Source organism: Oryctolagus cuniculus, chromosome 8 (genome assembly GCF_964237555.1).
Source record: "Oryctolagus cuniculus chromosome 8, mOryCun1.1, whole genome shotgun sequence".
NCBI classification, from domain to species: Eukaryota; Metazoa; Chordata; class Mammalia; order Lagomorpha; family Leporidae; genus Oryctolagus; species Oryctolagus cuniculus.
In genome coordinates, this window is record NC_091439.1 from 16,678,955 (window position 1) to 16,699,646 (window position 20,692).

At 43.0% G+C, this 20,692-nt stretch overlaps 1 protein-coding gene across 5 annotated transcripts in view; it reads right to left on the reverse strand.

Annotated features, from left to right (window-relative positions):
• The window catches only part of ARHGAP10 (Rho GTPase activating protein 10), a 362,697-nt gene that overhangs the window by 43,159 nt on the left and 298,846 nt on the right, over positions 1-20,692 (reverse strand). For all 5 annotated transcript variants that reach the window (XM_051819397.2, XM_070047462.1, XM_070047463.1 and 2 more), the window contains one exon: positions 12,396-12,546. In XM_051819397.2, the coding sequence (XP_051675357.2) occupies positions 12,396-12,546 (151 nt within the window). The remainder of the gene's footprint in view (positions 1-12,395; positions 12,547-20,692) is intronic.

The following is a 20,692-nucleotide window of genomic DNA, read 5'->3' on the forward strand; positions in this document are numbered from 1 at the left end:
TCCTATGCTATACATTTATTTACACTGCATTTGCTTGAAAAGTAAAATTATTTCCAGCATTTTGTAACATGCGTTCTTCATTTGAAAGCCTACCATATATAGGATTTCTATACGAAAATTTTTATCATTGCTGGAAGGCTAGAAGCCTGTGTGTGGTCAGGAAAGGATCTGCATCATGTGATTCTTGGTGGCTACAGGACCAAGGTCCTCTTCTGCATACATTCATACAACAGGATGCATAGGATGCTACACAGCAGTGTACAAAGCAAAGGGGGAGCTCCACTTCTATGATAAAATTTTAAAACATAAATAAAGGCATACAACTGGCTCTTTGGTGCATGAGGAGTAAATAAGGATCTATGCTCAAATCTGCTTTTACAAACACAAGGAAGGACAGATCAGAAACTGTAAGTTAAACCGGATGAAATTGCTGATATTCCATTATTTTTGACATACAGACAGCAGTTCCATAGTCTTAATAACAACAGCGATTCTCCATCCAGATGGAATCTCATCTCTGCAAGGATTTCAGAAACTATAGGGTGAACTACATGAAATCCTCAGTGATTTAGTATTTTTTAACAATTTATATATTTATTCAAAAGGCAGAGTTAGAGAAAGGATGAGACAGAAAAAAGTCTTCTATCTACTGCTTCACTCCCCAGATTAGCTAAAATGACCAGGACTGGGTCAGGCTAAAACCAGGAGTCAGGAGTTTCATCTGGGTCTCCCACATGGTGGCAGGGGCCCAAGCACTTGGGGCATCTTCTGCTGCTTTCCCAGGCACATTAGTCGGGAGCTAGATGGGTGGAAGTGGAGCAGCAGGGACAAGAACCAGTGGTCAAACGGGATGCCAGCCCCACAGGTGGCAGCCTAACCTGCTACACCACAACACTGGCCCCAATTTACATTTTTGACATACAAAATGAAAAACATTTTTTTAAATTGTTGATGTTAGAAAATTTTAGCCCTCAGATATGAAAAATTTATGTAGCTCAGCCTATGAGAGCACTTTGAAAAGTCTGTGGAAAATGAAATTAACTTTTAAGAAGCAGGCATTTGGCCTAGCTTCTTAATTCCCAGCTCCTGACTCCAGCTCCCTGCTAACAAAGACCTTGGGAGGCAGCAGATGAGGGTTCAAGTAGTTGGGTCCCTGCCACCCAACGGGAGACCTGGATTGAGTTCCCGGCTCCTGGCTCCAGCCCACAGCCCCAGCCCACAGCCCCAGCCCAGCCCAGCCCCAGCTGTTGAGAACACTTGCAGAGTGAACCAGTGAGTGGGAGCTTGAACCACCCCCCTCCCTTTCCCCTTCTTTCCCTTCTTTCTCCCCTCCCTCAAATGAATGCCTTATTTTGCTGCAAGACAATTGTTAAATCCATGCAAATAAGGAGTCTTTAAAAAGTTCATGGAAAATCCATATTATGAAAAAAAAATTATGCATGGTTTCAACAATTTTTATAACAAAATAAACTTATTTTTAATTCCATTTTCCACAAACTTGATAAAGTACTCCCATGTTAATATCAGTGTATACAGATCTCCTTTGCAGATGTAAGGACTGAGTGGATGGAATGGAATACAGTCTTTCTACTATTATGTCCTTTTGTAGTTTTTGATTTTTCTAACCTAGGCATGCATTATCGACCTTAATTTTTTAAAAAAGGAAAATAAAAATGGAGGGATAGGGAAGGAAAGGGAGAAAAAAAGAAAACGAACAACAGAATCTGACATATCCAGGCAACATCAAATTCTTGACCCTGTGTACTCTCCAACCCCAACAACCTGTTCAAGAATCAGGTGCTGGAGGCATCCTCACAACAGCTACCCCAAGACCAGATGTCTTCACTGAGGCAGAAGTTGCATGAATCCTGATAAAAGAAAACTTCCACAGCACTTGGTACCACTGAAGTAAAGAGCACGCTTCCCACCCGCTTCTCCCAAAAACGTGAGCACCTGCCTTTCCACTGGAGGCCTCATGTTCGCAACAGTGTCCCAGGTTCAAAGCCACTGTCATCTCAGCTCCTCCTTCTTCAGCTCCTGTACCCAGACCACTACTGTTTTAAACAGAGACACTAAGGATCATGCTTAAAATACAAGAATAAATCGACATAGATACTGTTCTAAATGAGCAGAAGTATTTCTGAAGGGACTCACGAGAAAACGGATGTCCATGAACTCCAGGAAAGGGAGGACTGTGGACCGCAGCACCTGTGTTTAGCATTGTGGTAAGGAACCAGATTCCAGAATCACGGTACAAAGCAATCCCAACGTTGCTCCTGACCAGCTGTGAGATTTGGATGAATTACTGACCAACTCTGTGCCTCAGTTTCCTGAACAGAGGATGAGACCCGACTGATGCAACTGTCTGAGGCTCATCCAAGTTTAATATAGATAAGAATACAACCCATCACATAATAAGTTAACTTATAATTGTTCACGATTCTCTCTGAATTCTGTGTCATGTTCTTACATTCACTATTAAACTGAAGAAAAACAGTAGATATTTAACACGCACAAACCTAAGATAAGCAACAGAAATAATTGCTATTTCTATTCTGACCCAAAGAGAACAATAAAAGCATGCCCATATGCACATTTCAAGCTGATTTTTACAGTACTAGCTGATCCAAAATGCCACTCAATGACTCATTTTTAGTGAGCTCGGCAAATCTTTTTTTTTTTTTTTCTCAACCAAAGATGCCACTGTACTCTTATCTGGAGAGAGCTAGGCTGCAAGGTTGCTACCCAGAGCTAATAAAAGCCAACCAGAGATAACCCACGATCAACACTAGTAGGAGTATTCTCCACAGCTGACTCAACCTTAGACTGCTTCTTTTTCCTCAAAAGCTGTTAAAGCTTCCTTAAGTAACCATGGCCTGACCATCCGTTTGTTTCATTACATTAATTGTAGACAACACCCTGGTTTCATGGCAGTTTGTACCAATGGTTCGTAAGGGTCTTCTGAGAAGTCACTTGGAACTGACTACCCCAAGATAAGAACTTCTTTAAGATTTCTGCTCATCTTCTTGGCTACCAAAGAAAATGTTTCAAATCAGTCACTTCTGACAGCCTTAAAAATTCTATTTCATTCAGGATAAACAATACTTCGGTTGGTTTGAAAGGATGTTTCTTAGACAGCCTGGCTACCTCCTACGCTCTAAGAGTTTCAAAGACGGCTATAAAGACAGTGACAGCTGCTTGAATTCAGAACTAGAAATTAAAATAAAAGCTATTAGAAGTGAAGAAGAAAAAAAAAAACACCACTCCACAGGGAGACAGGCTTTAAAGAATTTTCCTCTCTTCTGCACATTCCAGTTACCTGCCATGAACTTATTTTCACCACAGAAGCAGCTATGTACTTTTTGAAAGGCGTTAAGTAAGCCCCTTTTCTCCTCCAGAGGAAGGGGGAAACGTGCATCCCACACAGAAGCCGAGTTAACATTGCAGAGGAAGTCCTAGCAGAAGCTGCCGTGTGCTTTGTCACCAGCGCCAGGGGGGCCGAACTCCATGAGCATTCTGGGGACGACACCTGTGTGGTAGGCATTGGGCCTGACTTCCAGGCACGCCGCAACGCAGTGACAGCCCTAGGACCTGTGGCAGCCTTTTCCAACCCATTGATCTCACCACTGTAAAAGTGAGTTAAGAAATAATCCATCTACATATGCCGTCATGGATTCCAGCCCGGTCTTAGATTTAACTTCACAACACAATCGTTCCATGTCAAGGATTCACAGCCCTGCCTGAGGACATGGCCAGAGGCCTCCACACTCAGGAAGTTACGATCCAAAGGCCACCCATGAAATGTCATGCAAAAAAAAAAAAAAAAAAAAGGAATGGAGAGGAGAAAGACTGCAAAGCTGAAGCTGAAGACAAAGATCTGCCTTGTGCAGTTACTGGGCTGATTATAATTCTGCTGTCGGGTTCATCAGATTTGTCTATCAGGAAACATCCACAGCTGCAGAATGTCCTGAAAACCCATGCCCACATGGATCTCCATGTCCCACTTAGGGGAGGTGTCCTGCTCACACCGTAGGACAGGGTAACCACCACTGACTTCCAGAGCAACTTTTCATGAGGAAGCTTTCTTAAGATGCTCTCTTGGGCACTGAGATTAGAGACCTCGCATAAGCAAGCTAACCTTGACCTCTACTCAGATATGGTCCCCTAGGACAGAGGCGGCCTCCCTCCCTTAAGATGAATCTGTATATGAATATATGTCTGTGTGGCCAAGTAAGAGAAACATGCACACAGCTTCATCCATGATTAAGAGAGTACTCTTTCTCCAAGAAGACAATGCATTTCAGCAAGTGTCTAGTATTCCTCTCCACTGACTGTCCATGTACACAACTTCTATCAGCACACCACATGCTACTTTTACCAAATCTATTTTCCAAAGCAGCTACCTACAGAAAGTACCAAACACACCATCAGAATGACACCTAGTTCTTTTTGATGGAAAGGTGGCTTACATAGTTTACAACTGCCAGAAAACAAAGCTCACAGCCAAAACGAAAGACATCAACGCAATGACACAGTCACCTCTGAGCCTCGGTGGTGGCTAATGACCTGTCATTAGCCTTCATCTCCCCTCTCGTCAGACCAGAAGCCCCAACAACTTGCTTTCATGTCTCTCCCAAACACCCATTCTATTTTCCCTCCCTACTGTTAATTCAAGCTCACCTCAACCTAAGCCTCGATTACTTAACCAGCTTTTTACCACAGCCTTCCTGATGCCAACAGGCCGATTAAGTCAGATTACGTTTCCTTAAATACTATTTCCAAATTGCTACTTCTCCCTTGCCGGAAAATATTCAGTGGTTCCTCTCATCCTTTTAAACATACGGTACCCTTTTCTTGGCTGGCAGGATACTGAGCAGCCGCAGCTGGCACTCGGGCACTTACCGTGTGCCACACACTGTGCTAAACACGCTAATCACCTTATCTTTTTCAACCACCTTCACCAAGAGAGACTATCATTACCAAGATTTTGTAGGGATTTCGGGGGCATAAGCAATTTTCCCATGAACACAGAATGAGAATAGATCTTCCTCAGGCCAGACTTTTACTAGCCTCTCCTTGCTTAGGCTGCCTTTGCCCAGGCCTGGCAGAACCACATCTGGCCCATCTGTCACCAATGATGCTGTCAGCCCTGCTGACTTCTAATCAGGTGGCTTCCTCCGCACTCTCACACCGGCTCTGGCTCTCTGCCGCGGGCACACCTGCATGCATGCCCGTCTCCTCACTGAAACCCCATGCCACCCAGGTCCCAAAAGAGCTCAGCTGGGCTGGCTTTAGCTTAGCGGTTCCTTCAGCTACTGAATCAGACCTAGTCACCAAAAGAGCTCAGCTCCACACACCCTTAAAATCTTCCCTGCATTCCACAGCCCCGGAGTTCCCATCCTCAGAGTTCTCACAGCCTGTGGTCCATTGCCGGGCACTCATTCACTGGGCAGTGAACAGGATGGGAAGTAGAAACTGCGTGGGCAGAATTCAGAGCTTCCTAAAAGTTAATAGGCATAAGAATCACTTGTAACAGAGGCAGAAAAAACTGCAAACGGCTAACAGTATTCCATATTTGAGAATTAAAAATCCACATTCACAAACCCCTCACACTGACCTGTAAATAGCTTTTTTTTTTTTCTTTTTGACAGGCAGAGTGGACAGTGAGAGAGAGAGACAGAGAGAAAGGTCTTCCTTTTTCTGTTGGTTCACCCTGCAACGGCCACTGCGGCCGGCGCAATGTGCTGATCCGAAGCCAGGAGCCAGGTGCTTCTCCTGGTCTCTCATGCGGGTGAAGGGCCCAAGCACTTGGGCCATCCTCCACTGCACTCCCGGGACAGAGCAGAGAGCTGGACTGGAAGAGGGGCAACCGGGACAGAATCTGGTGCCCCAACTGGGACCAGAACCCAGTGTGCCAGCGCCGCAAGGCGGAGGATTAGCCTATTGAGCCGCGGTGCCGGCGTAAATAGCTTTTTAAAAAAGAAAAAAAAGATTTATTTTATTTATTGAAAGACAGAGTAACAGAGAGAGGTCTTCCATCTGCAAGTTCACTCTCCAAATGGCCGCAACAGCCATAGGCAGGCCAATCCAAAGCCAGGAACCAGGAGCCTCTTCTGGGTCTCCCACGTAGGTACAGGGGCCCAAGGACTTGAGCCATCTTCAACTACTTTCCCAGGCCATAGCAGAGCTCTGGATCAGAAGTGGAGCAGCTGGTTCTTGAACCAGCGGCCATATGGGATGCCGGCACTGCAAGTGGTGGCCTTAACCCACTGCACTACAGCGCTGGCCCCACATACAGTTTTCTATTCTCTTGCTCATGCCTCAGAACTGAACCAAATTCCTTCGACCTACCTCAGGTGCCTAGTTTATATCTTCAACATTACTGGCACTGACAGGGGACATTTAAATTCTAGGTAGTTATTCAAAGTTCTGACTCCAAATTATTCAGGTGAAGGGACCTGGATCACATGACCAGTCCGCTCTATTCTGCCCTTAGAGACTGACACAATCGGCACAGGCTGCCACTTAGAATAGACAGAGATGCTGCACTGTGTACCCCTCTCCCCCTTAACAGTCGTGAAGATATTCACGTTTTGCTTATAGGGCTCTGTGTGCACACTGCAGGACTAAGGAACGCATGTGTAACCAAATGTGCTGCCTGCAGCACATCACTGATCCAAACGTTAAAGCGCATACCAAATAATCCCCACGTAAAGCCAACACGACAATAATACAAAATCCTGCCAATGAGCTTACAAGATGATTTTGTTTCCAATTCACGATAAATCGTATTTTTAAGTTGTCTAAATAAGCAAACTGCTACATTATGTGCAAAAGAAGACAGGCACAAAATTATACAATCAGACATATAAAAACTAGTCCTATAAATGTCTAGTGCTGTTTAAAATTAGAGCTAACAGAGGAACAGAGAGCTTAGTCAAAATTCAGCTGACAACCCACTTCTCCCGACTAGCCACACCTTCACCTTGAATGAAAAACAACAAAGGTTATTAGTTGATTATCACAGAGGATATCAGGATCTTCTCTTGCATTTGGAGCAACTACAATAAACAGACAGCCATCTTTACATAAGAGCCAGTAAGGACAAAAATTTGGGGTGGGCAGGAAAAAATTCAACATAGACTTAACACTGTTCAAGTTACTTTACTACTAGCTTCAAGGAAATAAAAACACAGGAAAACTTGAGAATGAAATGAAAGCAAACCTTTGATTTTTAATCTTTTTAACACTTAGCAGCCTAACTCATATTTTGCTCTTTCCAAACTGAGCCAAATCCACTCAGCTTTGAAGTCCATGAGATTATTAAATGCTATAGGAAAATGAACAATGTGGCTTCAACAAAATAATAAAGAAATGAGAATCTCGGTAAAGATTTAAAAGCTGCTGTAATTCAAAAAAACTGCTAAATGTGCAAATACCAACTGAAGTCTTTATCAAAGTGCAGACAGGAAGCGTCTGTAGTTAAACTTCTCTCAATCAGAGGAGGGCACAGGAAGAACCACGGGTAGCAGCAGCAGACTTCGCTCCTGTTGCACACAGACTGGGATTCTCTGCTTCCAGAGAATGCTAATGGGCTCACTGACTGTGGGCTCAGGACTTTCTGATCTCCCTGATGTTGAACTGAAACCCATTCTGGGCATTTTCCAAGACTGGCTATTTGGTGTATCACACAGTTTCATACTCAATATAGAACAAATAGCATACCACAAACCACTTCACTCAAATACCAAATTTGTAACCAAATCACACAGCTGAGGAAACTCTCCAGCCATCCAATCCGGTTCCTCGAATCTTGGCAGACACTTCGCCTAGCTCTTAAGCAAAAAATATTTGTCCTGAGATTTCATTAAGTGAAATGTAACTTATACGGCAATGAGTAAAAGGCAAGGAGAAAGAAGATATTTCCACTGAAAGCTCCTATTGAACTCATTTAAACCAGAAAATTAAATAAAAATAGCCAACCAAAGTTGTCTATAGCGCACATTTTTAACCCATACTAGATAACTATGGCAAAGACTTTACTAATCTCAATAAGAAAAAGTACCCAAAATAGATTCAACTTTTTGAAATCTTCAAATACTGTTGATAATTAGGTGAGCAAGGCTATTACAACCACAAAAAAAGGAAGGAAGGAAGGAAGGAAGGGAGGGAGGGAGGGAGGGAGGGAGGGGGGGGGGAGGGAGAAAAAAAAGAACAATAAAAAGTTAAGTTTTATATACGGGAGCCAGCATTATAGCACAGTGGGTAAAGCCACTGCCTGTGACAGCAGCATCCCATTAGAGCAATGATCATGTCCCAGCTGCTCTACTTCCAATCCAGCTCCCTCCTAGAAAATGGGCCTCCTCCAAGAAGATGGGCCCCTGTCAACCGTGTGGGAAACCCAATTGGAGTTCCAGGCTCCTAGCTTCAGCCTGGCCCAGCCCTGATTGTTGTGATCATTGGGAGAATGAACTAGCAGATAGAAAGATAGAAGATATTCTCTCTCTCTCTCTCTCTCTCTCAAATAAATAAATCTTAAATATGTGTATTTTTGGAGGGGTAGAATTAAATACGCTAAGTTACTTTCAGAAACATGAATAGCTTTTTAGTATCCTTTCCTTTTGAAAAAGCAGATTTACCACCTCTCCATGTATTTCCCAATTTTTGGGTGAAAAATATGATATCTGACTTATGCCAATGACAAAATACAGACCTTACTATATTCTCCCTGAAATAGCTCTTTTATTTTCCACACAACTTGAGTTTCACTAAAGCTTAGTTACAAATAACTCGTAGCAGTCGGCAGGGAGTGGAGATAACAGTTTTCAACTGCTTTCTATTATCTGATGTCCTCTAAGGTAAAACAAAATCACTACAATGACCAAATTTGCAGGCTTTCCTGATTCTGACAAGTACCCAAAAACAAACTCAAGGCTACAATCAAGAAGGAATAATGTAAAGTTATAAAATACTTCATAAGCGCTGGAGTTGTGGTACAACAGGTTAAGCTGCCACCTGTACTGCCTGCATTTCATACATTGCACTGGGCTGAGTCCTGGCTGTTCTACTTCCAATCCAGCTTCAAGCTAATGGGCCCAGGAAAGCAGCAGAAAATGGCCCAAATGCTTGGGCCCCTGCACCCATATGGGAGACCCACGTGGAGCTCCTGGCTTCAGCCTGGCCTAGCCCTGGCTGTCCCAGCCATTTGGGAAGTGAACCAGCAAACAGAAGATGGAACAATAGATAGCTCCCCCTGCCACTCATCTCCCTCTCCCCCCCTACAACTCTGCCTTTCAAATAAATATTTAAAACAATACTTCACAAAACCTAAGATGTAGAATAATATATCACAGGCTCAAAAAGATAAATATTATGTTTTTTCTGATAGTGGCAGTTAATATAGAATACAAAAAAATATAGGAATGAAACAGACATTTTGTGATATGATTATCGATTTTAGCCCTTGTTTATATTCCTGTGGAACTGTAATTCTCCTACTTTTTACTTGTTGAATTTTAAGGCTGTGAGTATACAGTAGATCAAAATTACGTCCGCAAATAAATAAATAACTAAAACCTGATCACATATCATTTCATGAGAATAAACTTTTTTCTTAAAAAATAAGTTAGCTCAATAACTGATGATTTCTTTCTCCTAAAATCATTTAATTTTAAAAAATTATTATACTAGGGTTGGCACAGTGGTGTAGCAGATTCAGACACCACCTGCAATACCAGCATCCATACAGGTACTAGTTCATGTCCTGGCTGCTCTACTTCTGATCACCTCTCTGCTAATGGCCTGGGAAACAGCAGAAGATGGCCCAAGTGCTTGGGACCCTGCACCCGTGTGGGAGACCTGGAAGAAGCTCCTGGATCCTGGCTCCGGACTGGCCCAGCAGCCATTGCAGCCATTTATAGACTGAACTAATGGATGGAAGATCTCTCTCCATCTCTCCGTCTCTCTTTCTCTCCCCCCACTCTCAAATAAGTAAATAAACCTTAAAAAAAAAAAAAAAAAAAAAAAAAAAAAAGACCCAGAGAGGGAGAGAGAAACAGAGGTCCTCTACCTGCTGGTTTACTCCCCAAATGGCCGCAAGAGCCTGAGCTGAGCCAGTTTGAAGCCAGGAGCCAGGAGCTTCTTCGAGATCTCCCACATGGGAGATGTGGCAGATTAGGAGGGAGCTAGATTGGAAGTAGAACAGCCGGGACTTGAATCGGCACTCATATGGGATGATGGCATTGCAGGCAACGACTTAACGTTCTATGCACAGTGTCGCTCAAATAAATTTTTTTTAAGATTGCATCTCTTAGAAATTAGGAAAGCTATGATTTCACACCACTTGAGTTTTCATATAAAATATGCACTGAATATGATTATAGAAACTCCTTATCCACTAACAATCACTCACACAAAAATCTGATCAGATTCTACTGCTAAGAATACCAAAAAAGTCCATGTGATTATGCTTCATATCTCCTTCATAAGATGTAGTCAATTCCATTTTACTCAAAGGACAATGAGCGTGTTAGGTATTATTCTTGATTTCTTTCTCCCCCTCCTAGCTCCCAACACCTGCTCGTTTCACTATTTATTACCACTTCTACAAGAGGACAAGTGAGATGTAAGAGAAGGTGCAATTCAAACCAGTCAGTTTTACTCCTTTTTAGCAGCTCTGTTGAGAAAGAGTGAAAGTGATAAAAAGAATTAAAAAGTTAACTGGGATTAGAAGTTGCAAGTAATGTTGAAAAGTAAGTTCTGAGATGCCAAACTGACTTTGACGATGTAAACCTTACTCTGAAAAACAAGGGCAGTAAACCAATACTAGGGCCAGCACTGTGGCATAGCAGGCAGGGCCGCTGCCTGCAGTGCCAGCATCCATATGGGTGCTGGTGGAAGTCCTGGCTGCTCCACTTCCAATCCAGCTCTCTGCCATGGCCTGGGAAACAGTGAAAGATGGTCCAAGTCCTTGGGCCCCTGCACCCATATGGGAGACCCAGAAGAAGCTCCTGGCTCCTGGCTTCGGATTGGAGCAGCTCTGGCCGGTGCAGCCATCTGGAGAGTGCACCAGTAGATGGAGGATTGATCTCTCTCTCTCTCTCTCTCTCTCTCTGCCTCTACCTCTTTGTAACTCTGCCTTTCAGATAAATAAATAAATTTAAAAAAAAGAAGAAGAAGAAAGAAAGAAAGAATTGGTTCAGGTCTTGGAATGAGGTTTTAAAACAAATAAATAAATAAATAAAACCAATACTTGTCTCATACGTGCATAGGAGTGCCAGGAAGTCTCGGGCCCCAGCGTTATTCAGGGGGCTCTGTGTCTTCCTGCAGACACCTCGGAGCCAGCTAAGGACAGCTGCCCATTCCATGCATGGTCTTTGCATACTCACTGCTTGACCGTCTGGCTGCCATTTGAACATCTAGCTGACCACACTCAAAGTATTGTATGTGTTTCCCTCCCTCATCCCTCCCTCTCCCTTTGACAAGCATCTCACACCTGCAAACCAATATAACCTCAGTCATTCAAAAGGAAAATAAACGAAAGCTATTCAAGAACAACAAGGAGGATGAAAAGAGGAAGCAGAATGGAAACTCAACTCTATTTCAGGACATGGTCTCAGTAGGCAGGGGAGCCCCACAAGTCACAGTTCCAGAGGCATGCAGGAGAGGCCGGCTTTGAGGCCAGTATCACCTTCCTCTCCATACCAAGGACCCCTTGACCGCAATTCGGCTCTCGGTGGCCTCTAAAAGGCTCCCTTGTTTTGTGTGTTGAAAATTCAGATTTCCGAGCTCTCTTTAAAATCGAGGCAAGCTGGCTGTCCTGACACCGGAAACTTCCCATTGCTGCAGTCCCTCTGCTGCCCAGTTCGCTGAGCCCGGCCTTGGCGGGCAGGTCCGTTTGCCACGGCTGCCGTTTTGTGATGAAGTGCTCTGCCTTATGAGAAAGTCATAAAACGGAGGCCGGTGAGGCCCAGGAGCCAGAAACCCCAGGGCAGTCGAGAGCTGTGCCTTTAATCTAGATTCATTTAACATTAGACTCTATCAGCTCTGCTCCTAAGAGACCTGCTTTAATTTTAGTTCCCCCTCCATTTGTCTCAGTGTTATGTAACCTCACAGGAGGTCACACAAGTCTCCCAAAAAAGAAATGTAAGCTGCCTTTGAAAAAAAAAAAAAAAAAAAAAAAAAAAGCATGCATAACAAAGACAAACACGAAACTGAAACTTGCATCTTCTCCCTGACACGAAGCTTCACCCTTCCTGTTACTCTGGAAAACTATAATCTTAAAGGAAGAGGAGACTAAAACAGAGAGGATAGGAAACCGTGGCCTGCCCTGAGGGCATATGGTATGCTATACTCTCAACAGGCTGCCAAGCAGAAAGATATAATGAACATCTTACCATCCTCCAGCTCCAGACAGAGATTGTACACAGCCACGGGTCTCTTTGTCCTCTGGCCTTGTCTCTTCGACTGCCTCGGTGGAGCATTTGGGGGCGATGCTGACAGGCAGATGGGCTCAGGGAGTGTGGAATCGGGCGGGGTCCGAAAAATCTGCCACCAAAGCACAAAGGACGCTGTTTACACCAACACCAACAACGCTGGAGCTGGAGTTCATTCAAGATAAACCAGGGCCAAAAGTTATTCAATCCTTCAAATTTGGACAAAGGTCGTAAATCTTTCCTTTATGTTTACAGAATAAGATTTTTCAAATTTAAAATTTCTCAAATTAAGTAAAAGCAATAGCAAATCATTGTTATTTCCCAGAGTTCGTTCCGAAGCTAAACAAGCATAATTACCTTTACTAGGTATAGACAGTACCACAGCTCTTCATCCCCAAAGAGGTAGCCAGCATGAAACACTAAACACAAGTATCCCATTAAATTTCACAGAGGGTTATATTTATGCCAAAATGCTGGTCTCAATTTTCTTTTCCAAACTACATAAACAGAAACATATGACTGCAAATATTTTCACACGTTCAAAAATAGCCTGTGCTCATGAAATTACCTTTCCAGATTTCCATTTACATTTTTCATAAAATGTCTTGAAGATTTTATCAGTTCATAATACCCTCTGACTTCCCTTCGTAATTTCTCTTTCCCTTTGTGGAACCTAGACTAGGAGCCCTTCATGTCCCGACAATGCCATTCATATATCAGCAATAATAATGTTAATTAAAAGGGGCTGCTACTCTGCCAGCCTTTTTTTCTATTGAGTAAAGCTACCTGTGCCATGGAGAGAAGCAATTCATACCCAGGTGATTTATAAAACATCAGCCACAGCTGCCAAGCCCTCAGCTCAGAGGCTGCCCTCCCAGCCACACTGAAGACCCTCAGCCCTCAATAAAGCCATAAAATAAAATATAGTAGCAGTATCAACCCAACAGACACCAAATATCTAAAGGGTCTATGTTCCTCAGGTGGAAGCTGAAAAGAGAAACCCAGCTAGTTTTAAACAAAACCCACATGTAAAATGCACAATCAAACACACTGCCTGCATGTCCACGGTTGTAAGGAAATTATTATTCATCGAAATCAAAACAGCCACATGACCTGGGATACAACTAGAGACATCACTTCCATAAGGGTATTACATTTAATAACTAACAATGATGTTGGCATCTTAATTGCACAAAAGTTCTCACCTAAAAACTATTATATACCAATAAAAACAAGCAATTTCAACACAGCACTTGCTTTATAGTACCATACTGCCCCCTCATGTGTAAATGGAATAAAAAAATGACTTAGATTACGGTGGACAAATATTTGCCAGGGAAAATTTAATTTACTGCTCCAACTGGTAACCTGTGAACACCAGATTTCCACAGAATCTGTGCTCCAACAGGGCACCCTGGCAAATAGCAAACGACTTATCTGTGTTCAGAGTCTGCTGCTGCCCACACTTTGGTCCACAGCTGGATTTACTGCCGTCCGTCACTTTTCAAACTACAGACGGTGGTGGAGTGATGGGAAGAGAAGAGTGGTTAGATTGAGAAGGGCATGAGACAGGGAAAAAGAGAAGAAAAGCTAGGAAATGTTAATTCCATGGAAGGAAAATGGCACCACTGGGAACAGCTCCTTGACTTCTCTATTTGATTTTTACAAATCTGGCAGGTGCTTCTGGGATGTTTCCAGAAGAGGAGGCCCAACAACACCCAGGTACAGGACATTGAAAGCATAAGCAAGCAATGACAAGTCATAACCCGAGCCTGGCACCAGATAGATGACGGCATTCCCAGCAACCCCCTGGGAAGATCGCACTGACTGGAATTGCATAAGCACTGAAAACTACCTCTCCTACTCGTCCGCTGTGGGTATTGAGGTAAGGGTGCGAGGAGTGAGGTGTGGAGGCAGCTCTGGTCTTCAAAGCCAGACCACCAAGCCAGCTGGGATCCACAAGTATGACTTCAGTGTAACCAGTGTGCTGATCTGAGTCCTTCCCCAAAACCTTAGTCCAGATCCTAGGGCTGGCCCAGAAGGAAAGGGTTAAGGCACTGTTTAGCTTATGGTGGCTGTGTTTCTTTGATTTGACTTACATCTTAAATCTTCCCAGGGATTCCTTTTTGTAGCCAAGGGTAGCAAAGGCTGATGTCAAATGGCTGCTCCACAATATTCTACACCTGTCTTGGATGGACCAACGTCAAAACCAACACGTGAAACAAACTGATATTGGACACAGAAAAATCAACCCAGTGGACCTTCTCAAGTCCTAATTAGGCATACAATGTTTCAAAGATCCTAAATGCTTTCCACTCCTTGATAAGCTCTAGGTTATGTTCTATCAGCATTTCAAAGAGCTCAGCTATGATCCAGATTAGAAAAGATACCCAAGTACAGGTGCTAACCCGAGACAGCGTCCACATTTTAGCAGCTATGGAAACTTTGATGTAGTTCTTAGAACAGTTTATCTAAAATTCCCATGTATATAATGAGGGCTGTGACACCTGTGTCTCAAGTTACCGTAGGGATTAAAAAAGATAATGCTTATAAAATGCTCAATATTGTGATTGGCACATAGTAACGAGAAATGAATGGCAGCCACTTGTTTCTGTAATATGATCACATACTCATGAGGTAAATAACGATCAAAATGAATTCAGACCCCAGTGACTCTGCTAACCCACTGTTATGAGAGGACTCTAACTTCATCAGGTCTTAAATACTCAACAAATTCAGTGCTCTGAACAAAGTCATTCTAAAGTGTTCTGAGAAAGGGCATTGAGCAATGGGCTAAATTTTAGATTTAAATTACTCTCTCGCTCACTTAAAACATTTAACATTTGACAAATGCCTACTAGGTGGCAGGCTTTCTCAAAAGCATGCCAATGTTCTCAACAACCTCTGAATTGAGCATGTTTCTCCACATGTTTTCTTTTTTAAAGATTTACTTATTTGGGAGGGAGGGAGGGAGGGAGGGAGGGAGGGAGGGAGGGAGAGAGAAAGTCTTCCATCTACTGGTTCACTCCCCAAATGGCCACAACAGCCAGAGTTGGGCTGATCCAAAGCCAGGAGCTTCTTCTGGGTCCCCTATGCAGGGGCCCAAGGACTTGGGCCATCTTCTACGGCTTTCCCAGACCATAGCATAGTGCTGGATGGGAAGTGGAGCCACTTGGACTTGAACCAGCACCCATATGGGATGCCGGCACTGCAGGCCAGGACTTTAACCCACTGCGCCACAGTAACAGCCCCTCTCTACATTTAATAAATGAGAAAAGGTCAGAACCAGGGATGGGGAACCTTTTTTTCTGCCAGTTTGCAGGCTATACAAAACTATCAACATAAAAATTAATCTACTATAGATTGAATTTTGAGTCTATCAAATGATTTCATGGACCTTTTATGGTCCATGGGCTAGACATTTCCCACTCCCAATAAACAACTTAAAAATGGCATCTGAACTCTCACCTCTGATGCCAAAGCTGCTGCTGCCACGTTCTATCACTAGCTAGTGCATTTCTGTTAACTGTTGGGAAAGAGTGAAACTGGGGACTATCCACATCAACTCACCACCACTGTGCTAGGCCCTTCTGGAAGCTTAAACAGTACAATACTTTCCACATATATTTACCTTGTCTTCAAAAGCACTGACACCAGTTTTAATTCTATCTTTTTAAGCCACAAAACTATCCTCTTATGCTTCTCTTTGAAACACCAGGGATGATTTCAAAGGATATTCTTTTTAGATCAAGAAGAAGATATAATAGTAAAATGAGCATTTTGACCTGTTCTTTAGCAACCTGACTGTAGAAGTTACAATTTAGCTTATCTTGCTCTACGTTGTCAAGATAAACATCACTGATTTTCCAGTTCTAGAATACAAATTCCTCTTATTGCTCAGTTCTCTTTGCAAGGTCTTCTGACTTCCCTAGCCTTCCTGGCACACTACACCTCGCGTCGTCTTTGTTGTAAGGTAGATGAACTCATCCTAAGCAATACTCAGAATCAAGAAATCAAGTCTACTCAAAACTTTCTCCTCCAGGATAAAAATTTCTTCCCTGCACCTACGTATTTGCAACATAAGAAAAACTCAAACCAGACAATCCAATGACAAAAAACACAACTCCGCACGCTGTCAGGTGAGGCAGTGCTTGCTTTTTCAGGTCTCCTGAGAGTGCCAGCACAGACAGAAGTCTGGCACCACTGCTTGGAGTCACAGGTGCCTCAGACGCAACAAAGGGGATGTTCACACCCGTGGGACTCAGCCACACACAGAAACCCAAGTCCTCATGCTCTGCTACCACGGGCCACATGTGGAAGTGGCTGTGCCACTTCTGCCAGGAAAACTTTAAAGCAGGATGGTCATCCAACCTGCAGCATTTGAGTCAAGTGAATTAATAAATACCATGGGTAAAGGAATTACATGGATGCGGTCATTCTTTTTTTTAAAGGATGCTTTGCAGAAGAGCTCACTGGTCTTTATTGTGACAGAAAGTCAGCATGTTCATATGCCTCCATCATCTAACAACAGTTACAACTCCTGGGTACTTGCAGTCCATCAGATACTCTAGCAAGGGCTCAGCTTACAACCAGATATCATGCCTCCAGTGTGCCTGGTCCCCCATGTGCTACTGCTTCAACGCTACCCAATTATACTAAGCCATATTCACTTTTTAAAGAAAATTTTAAAATTAGTTTTTAACAAAGTCGATGTGACTTGTAGATACAATGCTAAGAATATAATGATATTCCCTATCCATCTTATATGCTCTTTGTCGATGTCTTATCTCACAGATGTGTACCTCCATCCATAAGCAGACAGAGGTATACCCAGAAGGCAGTGGAAATCAGTACACACACTTTGAAGTCAACATCTAACACAGAAAAGAAGGACAAACATGAATTCTCCAATCTTCTTTCTAAAACAGCATGATGACAAAATGGCCAGATACTGCTTTCAGCTCCTGGGTCTGTGGTGTTTCCACAGCACTCATGATCCTGGGGTGATTTTAGGTGCCTCCAGGGTAACTTGAACTTCCACCCATGCCTTCACTTCCGAGTTTAGAAACCGTGTGAACACTACACAGAGAGCACCGAGAACGTTTTTCCAGCACCAGTCCATGACTAAATATGGGTCTTTTCTACGACGTTGAACTAGAATTGATAATTCAGACAGACAGTGAAATAACAGTTGAGTTCAGGTTTGAGGCTGGAAATAGTCTAAGGCTTCAGTTGCTTCTGGTTCATTAAAACTCAGAATCTCAGAGTGGAGAAGTATCCTAGTTAACCCGTAGGCCAGCCCCTTTATTTCAACGTGGACCAAACGGAGGCTCCATGGTTGAGGATTTTCTCATATTCACACTCGTCAAAGGCAGACTCAGACCTTACTCCCAAGCCAGAGTCTCAATGCCAACTGCTGTTTTCCATTCTGCTGGCTCTCACCCTCTCTCTCCAACAAAGTACCCTTTTAGCATGTACTGCTGGCATTCCATATCTTTGGGCTCCACAGCTTTGGATTCAACCAACCAAATCTAAACTACAGTATTCAGGGGGAAAATTAAAGATGTATAACATCCTGCTTGTTATTTTCTTGTCATTATCTTCTGAACAATCAAGCACAACAATTATCTACACAGCATTTATGCTACATTCAGTATGGTAAGTCCTCAAGAGATGATTTAAAGTATATGGGAAATGTGCATGGATTGTATGAAAACATTAAGTGGGACTAGAGCTGCTGCACATGTTGGTATCACTGGGGTCCTGGAACCAATCCCCCAAAGGTACCAACACAAGATGACAGTGTTTTCCATTCTGGGAAGATTCTGCTCAATTGTTGAAGTTGTTGGGGCAAGAGGGTAGCCTGAGGCATGGTGGGTTAACCTACTGCTTGGGATGACCACATCCCATATCAGAGTGCCAGTTCAAGTGCTAAGTCCTCTGCTTCCAATCCAACTTCCTGCTAATGCACCTGGGAAGGCAGTGGAAGATAATCCAAGTACTTGAGTCCCTGCCACCCACATGAGAGACCCGGATGGAGTTGCAGGCTCTTAGCTCAAGCTTTTTGGCCCAGCCCCATATATTGCAGCCACTTAATGAGTTAACCAGCAGATGGAAGACCTCTGTGTCTCTCCCTCTGTTTTTCCAATACATCAACCTTTAAAAAAAAATCGGAGAGTGTGCCAGAGGATAGAGATACTCATATCTCTCTCTCTCTCTCCCTCCCTCCCTCTCCCTTTCTCTTTCAAATAAATAAATAAACTTTTAAAAGTAAAGAATAGAAAGAAATGAGAGATTTTTTTGAATACATCAAATTGGAAGGGCTCCTGTTTCCTTTCTAAACTTTTAGATTTTATTTCAGGAAACATTTTTGGATTCCCAAGTCCTAATACTGACTCTGTAGAAATCTATATGGTAAATAGAGGAAAACATAACTGACTTTGAGTTTTGTCTTAGGAGGCTTCAGTGAAGAACAAATTATCAATCAGACCTCACGAAGTAGAAGTGCTCTGGCTCAAATATGATTTGAGTATGGACCCCCAAGATCTCCTGTACTTAAAGATCATCACTTTCAGCCAGGATCAGGTAGTTCTTGGGGGACTCCAGTTAGTGCTCAAGAGAGGGCTGTTATCAGCATCCCGTCTTCCTCCCACAGGCACTCCTGCCATGGTATCATCAGCCAGGATGTGATGCAGCCGAGGGAGCCTCACCAGAGCCAGCAACATGCATCTGGAGTTTCCACTGTGTGAGTTAAATAAACCTCTTTTTCTTCATAAAATATTGAGTCTCAGGTATCTCATTACAATAACAGAAAACTAACAGAGCAGGGGTAGGGAACATCCGGGTGCGGCTATATAAAGCCTGCAATATCACTTGGTCTGCCCTGCCAAGGTAACCACAGGCCAGACTCGAAATTCAATAAATCTACAGCAGTCTAATTTTTAAGTTGGTAATTTTGTATGGCCTGTGAATGATGTTATAAAATATCCAAATGGTCCTTGGCAGAAAAAAGGTTCCCCCACCCTAGTAACAGTGGAATATACGCCCAGAACTAGGTTCTAATCACGGGTGTTTTCACTGACATTAACTATGGATGCAACATCAGCACCCTGCTTCCCCCAGAGTTCAGCAAAGATAACAGAAGCAATTACAATAGTAACTTTGATAATATGTTGGAAACCAAATGGCATTAAAGAATTTTTAAATGTACATTAAGTAACTTTCTCCCAATCTATACTCAGATAAGGTAAACCTTTCCTGATCATGGCAAAGGAGCATCACTCTTAGATTCACGGTGTGAACATACATTTCCATGTAGAAAATGTTGTTTTCTGGTTTACAAACCTTTAGAAACACTCCAGGTGCAATTTTATCAATTTGCACCTGCAAACATTTGAGAAATGCAGCACACAGTTTCCAAAATCAGAAGAAAAACACTTTCTCAAACACAGATGTAACTCTGACTTTTGTAACCCAAACATCTACACATGTTCTTCACTGAGTAGAAGGCCAAGGCCTCACGAGAATTGGTTTTAACATGTCTGCTCGCATAAACTAGAAGTTTTCATTTCAGCAATAAAAGCCTAGAATAGCACTCACGAAATGTATTCCACATCAACTGTAAGGCACACTCCACACCTGAGGGTCCTTTTTCTCTCTTCCTCCTCCTCCAGTCTTGATGACAACTTCTTTTCAGGTTCATTTTCTTTTCTCTTTTTTCCCCTACTCTTCTGTTTCTGGGTCTCAAGCCTCCCAAAGCATCACTTGGTCCCAACAGCAGCATAGAATGTCCACCACGTGCTGTCCTGAAGATGCGGGGAGCCCCAAGAAGACTCCCCACCTTGGGTTAGCACAAGGCCTGATGATAAAGGATCCTCTCTCAGCGGTCACTTGTGAAACTTTCAACGCAACACAGACCCATCGTCTCATGAAATTTACAAGGAGATGCAAGCATAGGCCCTAGTCATCTGGGTAGGCTGGAATAACCATTTCTCTAAAATAATAAAGGGATGGATCTATCAATTTTCCAGAAGGAAATTGCGAATTTTCACCACAGTGCAGAAAACATCTCTTGAAAGTATATATATGTTTTCATCAGAATCACTGGACTGTTTTCTGATTATGTATACCTGCAGGCATGGCCTACATATTTAAGAGATAGTGCAACATTTTCCCCCTCATTTTAGACCTAATAAAAAATAAAATACCTAAAGCAAAACCATGTGGTCAATAGCAGTGCTTTGTGAGGAGCTGCACAG